The sequence below is a fragment of the Gekko japonicus genome, unplaced genomic scaffold, assembly GCF_001447785.1.
Source record: "Gekko japonicus isolate JY-2015 unplaced genomic scaffold, Gekko_japonicus_V1.1 scaffold2566, whole genome shotgun sequence".
Classification (NCBI taxonomy): domain Eukaryota; kingdom Metazoa; phylum Chordata; class Lepidosauria; order Squamata; family Gekkonidae; genus Gekko; species Gekko japonicus.
In genome coordinates, this window is record NW_015174350.1 from 101021 (window position 1) to 110528 (window position 9508).

General features: G+C 52.2%; 1 protein-coding gene and 1 pseudogene across 1 annotated transcript in view; one reads left to right on the top strand and one right to left on the bottom strand.

The window, feature by feature from the left end:
- The window catches only part of LOC107121396, a 213791-nt pseudogene that overhangs the window by 65390 nt on the left and 138893 nt on the right, over window positions 1–9508 (bottom strand).
- Window positions 1–9508, top strand: part of LOC107121397 (popy class I histocompatibility antigen, alpha chain E-like) — a 19926-nt gene that overhangs the window by 8780 nt on the left and 1638 nt on the right. The window contains exons 3-9 of the mRNA XM_015424311.1: window positions 114–383; window positions 1458–1742; window positions 5557–5643; window positions 6089–6127; window positions 6693–6728; window positions 8094–8129; window positions 8483–8518. Coding sequence (XP_015279797.1) covers window positions 114–383; window positions 1458–1742; window positions 5557–5643; window positions 6089–6127; window positions 6693–6728; window positions 8094–8129; window positions 8483–8518 — 789 coding nt within the window. The remainder of the gene's footprint in view (window positions 1–113; window positions 384–1457; window positions 1743–5556; window positions 5644–6088; window positions 6128–6692; window positions 6729–8093; window positions 8130–8482; window positions 8519–9508) is intronic.

Genomic DNA, 9508 nt, shown 5'->3' on the forward strand with positions numbered 1-9508 from the left:
TCTTCTTCTTCTTCTTCTTCTTCTTCTTCTTCTTCTTCTTCTTCTTCTTCTTCTTCTTCTTCTTCTTCTTCTTCTTCTTCTTCTTCTTCTTCTTCTTCCTGTCTCTCATTCAGGACTCCACATCCTGCAGCTCATACATGAGTGCAAGTTGGGCCCAGACGGAGGAGGGTTCTGGAAGTACGCCTATGATGGGAAAGACCTCTTGGCCCTCAACATGGAGATCTCCAACTGGAAGGCCTGCGTGCCACAGGCCGAGATCTTAAAGGAGAAGCTGAATGGCCTCCTGGGAGATCCCCGTGAGCGCAAACACCACCTGAACGAGACCTGCGTGGAGTGGCTGGAGACATACCTGGGCTATGGGAAGGAGACCTTGGAGAGGACCGGTGAGGCTCCAGATCTCTCCCTCCCCCAACATATTATTGAGCTACATCAAGAGGCGGATACCTCTGAAGATAATAGGATTACTCCTGAGGAAGAATTGGGACGAAATGAGCTTAAATCTGGGTTCTCATTGAGAGATGGATGGACTTTTCCTTGTTTAGAGAGATGAATGGACATTTCCTGCAATATTATAAAGAATTAATTAATAATGTCATGCAATGTGTTCATATGCTAAGATTGACTAAATCTGGGGTGTCAAACATGCGGCCCGGGGGCCGGATCAGGCCCCCGGAGGGTTTCCATCGGGCCCGCAGTGGAACTGGCCCTCTCCTGCCTCCAGTTCTGCTGCTGCTGCTGCATCACAGCTTGCTTCGCCAGACTCTCTTAATCACTCAGCCATTTCGTGTTTTAACCTGGGTCCTCAACTCAGAACTCTGAGCATGAGATTTCTGTGGTGGATGCCAATAAATCAAAAGTAGGTTTGCAGCTTACAGAGCTAATGTTTTAAGCATGTTTTTATTTTAAGTTAAAAAAATATTTGTGTTTGTGTCTTTTATAAAGTTTATCTCTCCGCTACCTGGCATTACACGACACACATACAGCCCATCAAGGTCTCATTTATGTCAGATCCGGCCCTCAGAACAAATGAGTTCGACACCCCTGTGCTGAATGTTTTCGCCAACACGTCACTGTGTCCGTTTTTTGCTGTATTTTCTGATTTGAGACCTGGGACGTGTGTGTGTGTATGAGTGCATTTCTCACTTGGTTCACAAAAAGGAATAGGAAGCATCATTTAGCAACAAACCAACAAGCTGAAATGTGGGTTAAGGAAGGATATTATCCGTAAAACCCCGAACAAGCTCACTGGGTCAGTCTCAGAGCCCCCATTTACTTTCCCAGTACAGGCTGGAGACTCCTCGTCCGTGGTCTCTCGGAGGTGCCGCAGGTTTGGTCCATTCCATCTGGGGTAGGACTGGATGACCTCAAAACGGGGTCCCTGCAAGGGCCAGCCAGTCTCCATCCCACCAGCCTCTGACATCTTCTGTTAACACATATCAATGTTGCTGTTTCCACAGTTCTCCCGACCTTGAGAGTGGTGCACAAAAAGGGTGCCGCTGGCCAGGAGACCCTCACCTGCCAGCTCTACGGTTTCCACCCCAAGAAGAGCGAGTTCACCTGGATGAAGGATGGCAGAGACCAGAAGCCGCACACCTTTACAAGGGGTGTCCTCCCCAACTCGGACGGGACCTACTACACCTCACTCAGCATCAAAGTGGAGTACAAGGAGAGGGACCACTACTGGTGCCGAGTGGGGAACAGCAGCCTTCCAGTCCCTCTGGATAAGGCCGTGGAGGAGCCAGGTGAGAGATTGTGGGGGCAGGGCCGGCCCGAGGTGTTACTGAGCCCTAGGCAAGGCCAGCTTGGGGCGCCCGCACCCCCAGGCGATGCCAACCTCCCGGTGGGGCCCGGAAACCGGGAGGGAGGGCAGGGCGCCGCCATCACCCCTGCAGGCAAGCGTCGCCCAGAGACGGGTTTTTTAAAAAGAGTTTTAAGAGCCCCCGTCCGTCCGGGGACTATTTGGCCCACTGGAAAGCCACCTGTGGGATCCCCCCTGGGCCCTGCGGCAGCTGCGCCAGCTGCTGACGACATCCCAGGTGCGGGGCGGTGGGGCGAGGAGGAGGCGCCGCCAATGGTGCGAGCCCACTCCGACATTGGCCGGAGCAGGGGGGCTGAGCGGCGAGACAGCGCCCGGAGAGAAAGTGCAACTCCCGTGCCCTCCTCCGCCACCGCAGCTGCTCCATCCCGGGTGTGGGGCGAGGAGGAGGCGCCGCCGATGGTGTGAGCCCGCGCCAACGTCAGCCGGAGCCGGGAGGCTGAGCGGTGAGGCAGCGCCCTGCTGGAGAGCAGTTTGGTGCCCTAAGGACCGGCTCACGCTCTAGGCGAATGCCTAGTTCGCCTAGCGGGTGAGCCGGCCCTGTGTGGAGGGAGGCTGGCCCCTTGGGGACGGGGCCTGGCAGAGGAGGAGGAGAAGAAGAAGAGGAGGAGGAGGAGGAGATTGGATTTATACCCTGCCCTTCACTACCAAAAGGAGTCTCAGAGTGCCTTACAAACTCCTTTCCCTTCCCCTCCCCTCCCCACATCAGACATCCTGTGAGGTAGGTGGAGCTGAGGGAGCACTTTTGAGAACTGGTCTTGAGAGAACAGCTCTGAAAGAAGCCCTAAGGACCGGCTCGCGCTCTAGGCGAGACTTTTATCTGGGGAGAACCGGGTTTGATTCCCCACTCCTCCACCTGCAGCAGCTGGATGACCTTGGGCAAGCCATAGTTCTGTCAGAGCTGTTCTTGAAAAAGAGCAGTTTCTTGTCAGAGCTCTCTCAGCCCCACCTACCTCACAGGATGTCTGATGTGGGGAGGGGAGGGGAAGGGAAAGGAGTTTGTAAGCCGCTCTGAGACTCCGAGTGAGGGGCAGGGTATAAATCCAACGTCATCTTCTTCATCATCCAGAATGAGAGAGAAGCAGGAAAGGGGAATTGGTCCCTGAGTTTACAATCTGCATATCAAAGAGGCCAGTGGCAACGAAGTAGATACAGGAAGGAAAGGTCAATGTGCCTGTCTAGCTATCTAGTCTCTCTTGCCACTCAGTCTGGAGGTCTGAGGCAATGGACATTGCATCTGGAACTTCCAACAAATTTTAGGGGTCCAGGGATCCCCAACTCGATTAGGGATCTTTCCTATGGGTGGGTAATAATAATAATAATAATATACTTTATTGTCATTGTACATAGTACAATGAAATTAGAGATGCAATCATTTCGGTGATCTACAACAATATTCATATACACTCACACTCCATTCACAACTGTCCCATAACTCCCTTAAGGTTCACATAACAACTTAAAACCACCAATGTCACCCAAATTCCAATTTCATACAGCATTTAAGGCAATAATAGCTCTCGAAAAAAAACTATTTTTTAATCTATTTGTCCTTGCTTTAATTGTCCTGTATCTTCTGCCCGAAGGCAGTAGTTCAAACAGGGAATGTTCAGGATGTGACAAGTCCTGCAAAATGTTCTTTGCTTTTTTCAAATATCGAGAACTGTACAATTCCTCCAGGAATGGGAGGGGGCAGCCAATGATCTTCTGGACTGTAATAACAACTCTCTGGAGTGCTTTCCTCTCCACAGCCGTACAACTGGCAAACCAGGCACAAACACAATATGTTAAAATACTCTCTATTGAGCAGCGTCTATTGATCAGGGTGGAGTCTGGTTAGGGAACTCAGGCCTCCAGAGGGAGAGAAACACAGCGAGAACAGTTGCCTTAAATGAGAAGTAAAGGTAAAGGTAAAGGTTCCCTTGCTCGAAAGCCAGTCGAGTTCGACTCTAGGGTTGCGGTGCTCATCTCCGTTTCAAAGCCGAAGAGCCAGCGCTGTCCGAAGACGTTTCCGTGGTCATGTGGCCGGCATGACTAAACACCGAGGCGCACGGAACGCTGTTACTTTCCCATGAGAAGTATTTACTTCTAAAACCATACACAAGTAAAACTCAATAGCCTGTATTCAATATCAATACCCAATAGCATATAGAAAAATCCCGATACCTGATATAGTGTTCACTTCAGAAAGAACAAGGAATTCCTGGACTGTGTGGACCAAGACCTCACTCAAGCCAAGGTGGGGTGTTCGCCAAGCAGCCCTGAACAAAGCCCAAAGCCTCCTTTTTAAACTCTTTTCAGCCAGTAGGAATCAAGGGAGGAGTTAATTAAAATATACCAAGACTGCGGTCACACACAATAAACAATCCACTTTCAAACTGGATTTTTACTGTGTGAGCTGGCAAAATCCAGTTGGAATGTGCATTGAACGTGGATTAAAAGTGGACTATTTTGAGTGTGCATGACCACAGCCCAAACCGTCCGAATACCAGCCCATCTTAAGATGGACTTTTGCTAGTATGAACTTTCGCCTAGATATATTTTATGAACTGCAATATCAAAAAGACCTGCGGTGGCTCAAATGGTTAAGACGCTGAACTGCAGGCTGTGGAAGGTCGGTAGTTCAGCAGTTCAAGACCCGAGTGTGCCGCATGACGGAGTGAGCTCCCTTCTCTAGTTCCAGCGCCTGCCAACCTAGCCGTTCGAAAGCAAGAAATTGCAAGTAGATAAATAGGGACCACTTCGGTGGCAAGGTAACAGCGTTCCGTGCGCCTTGGTGTTTAGTCATGCTGCCCACATGGCCACGGAAATGTCTTCGGACAGCGCTGGCTCTTTGGCTTTGAAACGGAGATGAGCACCGCAACCCTAGAGTCGGACTCGACTGGCTTTCGAGCAAGGGAACCTTTACCTTTACCTTTACAAAAAGATCTAGACAGATACTGTTTAGGCTTTGAAGGCCATGGAATGTGAATTCAGGCAAAGGGACGTCTACAGGGCAAGGCTTTCGTTTTTAACACTTAGGCTGCCGGCAAAAGAGCAAAGGCTCATGGGGACTTCTGAACCAAGACACCCAAGTCGGTTATAGCCAAACCTACATAGCACAGAAAAACCGAAAGGCCCAGGCTCACTGAACCCCAATTTCTGCCACAGCTCTTCTTCAGCTGTAATAAGGTTTTAGGGTTTCCCCCCCGACGATCTGGGCCACGCCCCCAACGTGCTCTATGTCGTGCGTCACCTCTGACGACGCAGCTTCGGGGGGCGGAGTTCCCCCTGGGGCCTGATTCCGCCGCGGCAGAAATCGGGTTTCCAAAGCGGGGGTTTCCCCGCCCCCCGCCCCCACTTGGCAGCCCTAGTTAAAGGGCCTGGGGGCAGGGTGTCCAGGGGACCTTTGGGGGCCCATCTCTGGTGGGTGCCTGAACACCCGCAGCCACCTCTCTTCCTACTCTCTTGAGAGAGGGGAGGGAAAGGGGTGGCTGTGGGCCAGGGGTGTAGACTTTCCAATTTCTCGGGGGGGGGGGCCGGGGCTGGGCCAGAGGCATTGCTGTGCTAGGAGCAAGGGTGGCTCCCGGGGGAGGCTGAGCACCTTCCTGAAAATTTCAGCGGGGGCTGAAGCCCTGCCGCCCCCTGCCGCCCCCCACAAAGATTACGCCTATTCCTTTACCCGGAGAATCCCTGCCTGAAGCGTTGGAGGGCAGCGGCCCGGCTGAATAATGACATTCATGCCTCCCTTTCATCTTCAGTACCCATCTGGGGGCTCGTCCTGGGCATCTCTGGGGGTGTCTTGCCAATTGGCATCTCGGTCATCCTGGCTGTTGTCATCTACATGAGTAAGTAAGCAGGGAAAGCCTTGGTTGGGTAGAGAGATTGTGTGTGCGAGCGTGTGATTCTTGTGGTGGATCCCCACTCGGGGTTGTGGGGGTGGAAGAGGGCCTCTGGCCCTGACAACCATTTAGCTTAGCACTTGGATGGGAGACCACACCAAGGAAGTCCAGGGTCCCTGCCCCAGAGGCAGGCAATTTCAAACCATCTCTGAACATCTCTTACCTTGACCGATTTCCTGAAGGAGAGGAGGAGGGTCAGGGGAGAGGGCTTCCTGGAGCTGCCGGTACTCGTGGGTTGTCCCTTAACCTAGAGTCTGTTAGGAAGAGAGACGGGGGAGGTCCTGCCCGGTAGAGACTGAGACCCCCCCTTCCTCAGTATCGCTCAATAGGTGGGACTGGATGATCTCTGGGGGACCCTTCCAGCTCTGACTTTCTGATTCTCTCTCTGCAGAGAAACGCCGACCACAGGGTGGCTATGCCTTAACCTCAAGTGAGTGACTCCCCCCTCTTGAAATATTGTTTCAACAAGGCTGGGGAGGGGGAGGAGAAGTCTTTGTGGGGAATGGAGTGTCAGGTTTTCTGCGCTTCCATTTGTCGGTTCATTTGTATGTTTCATATCACATTAACTGAGGGGGGAGAGAGGGTTTTTGAGAGGGAAATGGGAGGGCAACAGGGGCTGTGGCAGTTGGCGCCCCCTTCCCAGAAGACCCCCAGCATACCTGACTGTCACCTTCAGGACCAAGCAACCAGCACTCTGTCTGGCCCACTGATAGTAAGCATGTGGGAGTTGAGACCCCCGTCTCAAAATACGGAGGGGGCACTCTGTCAACAGGTTCGAACCTGCCTCTGTGGGGAATGGAGAAGGAAAAGATTTCCCCAGTTTCCCTTTATCTCCATGTGGTGGTTTGCTTGTATGTTTTACGTCACGTTAATTGACAGAGAAGGCGGGTATGCATGGGTGGGGGTTAGTGGGAGCGCAAAAGGGGCCGTGGCAACTGATGCCCCCTCCCCACAAGCCCCCCCTGAATCTGACACCCGCTCTCTCTTTCCTTCAGGAGATAGTGACCAGGGGTCTGACAACGACAGCGACGGTAAGTATATTTGAGTGTGGAACGATGCTCCCTCTAAGCTGTGTGAGCAGAAATTCTGAACGGTGAGCGACTGGCATTAAAGTAGGAGGCTGAAGTTGGTTCCTTATTCGCTCTTCCTTATTCATTCCCTATTCGTTACTTATTCGTGTAGTCATTCAGAAACACTAAGGAGAGTGAGTTGGAAAGCTCTGAACCCCAAAAGAGGGTCTGGACCACCACATATCATATACCCCCACATTCACAGGACTCTCCCCTTCGAGGGGACATATGCGGTGTGCTGGTCCAAAGCGCGGTTCTGGTGCCAGCTGCTCCAAAGTGCAGTGTCCCCAGGACAAACACACAGGCAGGCACTGGGGCCAGGCTGCACCCCAAAACAATAAGTGGACCACCCCAAACGACACATCCCCACGCTCTGGGGACTGTGCCCTGCAAGGTGACATGCAGAGATGCCCGGTCCAAACACCGGTTCTGATGCCACGAGCTTCAGTTGCACCAGCTTCCGTTCACAGGGCTTCCCTGAGGCCTGTATTTCAAATTTGAATAAGGAAGTGCCCCCTGCACCCAAAATAGGGTCTCGACCACCACATATCATATACCCCCACATTCACAGGACTCTTCGAGGGGACATTTGCGGTGTGCTAGTCCAAAGCGCGGTTCTGGTGCCAGCTGCTCCAAAGTGCAGTGTCCCCAGGACAAACACACATCTCTGCATGTCACCTTGCAGGGACACCGCACTTTGGAGCAGCTGGCACCAGAACCGCGCTTTGGACCAGCACACCGCATATGTCCCCTCGAAGGGGAGAGTCCTGTGAATGTGGGGGTATATGATATGTGGTGATCCAGACCCTCTTTTGGGGTTCAGAGCTTTCCAACTCACTCTCCTTAGTGTTTCTGAATGACTACACGAATAAGTAACGAATAAGGAATGAATAAGGAAGGGCGAATAAGGAACCAACTTCAGCCTCCTCATTAAAGTGGAGAGCAAGTGATTTGTCTGCGGCATGAATTAATTTGCTCTCTGGAGCCCTCCCTTCCAAAAATGTGTGAGCTGGAGGCTAAGAAACTGTGAGCTAGCTCACACTGACTCAGCTTAGAGGGAACACTGGTGGAGACCCTTCTCTGAAGTGGGGGGGGGAGGGGGCGCTCTGTCAACTGCCTCTGTGGGGCATGAAGAAGTAAAAGAGTTTCTGGGCTTCCGTTTTATCTCCATGCGCTTGTGGATTTGTATGTGCCCTGTCAGGTTAACTGATGGGAAGGAGGGTTTTTGTGTGTGCGTGCGGGGGGGGGAATGAGAGTATAAAAGGGGGCTCCCTCCCCACTAGACCCCCCCCCATGAACCTGACTCCCTCTCTCTTCTTCCATCAGCGGATAGCGGCCAGGTGTCTAACCGCACCCGTGATGGTAAATATATTTGAGTGGGGACCCCTATTAATAGGCCTGTACCTGCCTCTGTGGGGAATGGAGAAGGAAAAGATTTTTCTGGGGTTCTGTTCATCTCCTTGTAATGGCTGGTTTGTATGTTTAATATCAGTGGCACCTGGTATTTTTGGCCACTGTGTGACAGAGAGTGTTGGACTGGATGGGCCATTGGCCTGGTCCAACATTGGCTTCTCTTATGTTCTTATGATGGGGAAGGAGATTTGTATGGGCGGGGGGGGGGGGGGAAAGGGGAGGGCAAAGGGGCCCATGTGACTGAAGCCCCCTTCCCACAAGACCCCCCAGTGAACCTGACTCCCTCTCTCGTCCTCCTTCAGGTGTCCACATCCAAATGTTTTCCCGTCCCATAGATGGTACGTATATTCGATTGGGGACCAGCATCTGAAAGAGGGAGGGGGGCGCTCCATCAACAGGCTTGTACCTGTTGGTGTCGTGGTTAAGTGTGCGGATTCTAATCTGGGAGATTTGGTTCCCCACTCCTCCGCCTGCACCTGGCTGGGTGACCTTGGGCAAGCCATAGTCCTGATAAGAGCTGTCCTTGAAAAAGAGCCGTTTCTGTCAAGAGCTCTCTCAGCCCCACCCACCTCACAGGGTGCCTGTTGTGGGGAGGGGAAGGGGAAGGAGTCTGTAAGCCACTCTGAGACACCTTTGGGTAGTGAAGGGCGGGGTACAAATCCAATCTCTTCTTCTTCTTCTCCAATCTCTTCTTCTTCTTCTTCTTCCTCTTCCTCTTCCTCTTCTTCCTCTTCTTCCTCTTCCTCCTCCTCCTCCTCCTCCCCCCCCGGACTCTAATCTGGGAGAACCAGGTTTGATTCCCAGTTTCTGTTTATCTCCATGTGATGTTGAGCTTTAAATTTTATGTAACATTAACTGGTGGGGGAAGGAGCGTACGTGCAGGGGAGAGAGGGGTTAAAGGGAGTGCAAAAGGGGCTATCGTGATTGGAGCCTCCTCCTTATAAGCCTCCCAGTGAACATGGCTCCTGCTCTCCCTTTGGTGTAGTGGTTAAGTGCGCGGACTCTAATCTGGGAGAACCAGGTTTGATTCCCCACTGCTCCACTTGCAGCTGCTGGATGATCTTGGGCAAGCCGTACTTCTGATAAATTTATTTTATTTATTTATTTTGCGATTTCTATCCTGCCCTACCCAGTGGCTCAGAGCTGTTCTTGAAAAAGAGCAGTTTGTGTCAGAGTTCTCTCAGCCCCACCTATCTCACAGGGTGTCTGTTGTGGGGAGGGGAAGGGAAAGGAGTTTGTAAGCCGATCTGAGACACCTTCGGGTAGTGAAGGGCGGGGTACAAATCCAATCTCCTCCTCCTCCTCCTCCTCCTCCTCCTCCTCCTCCT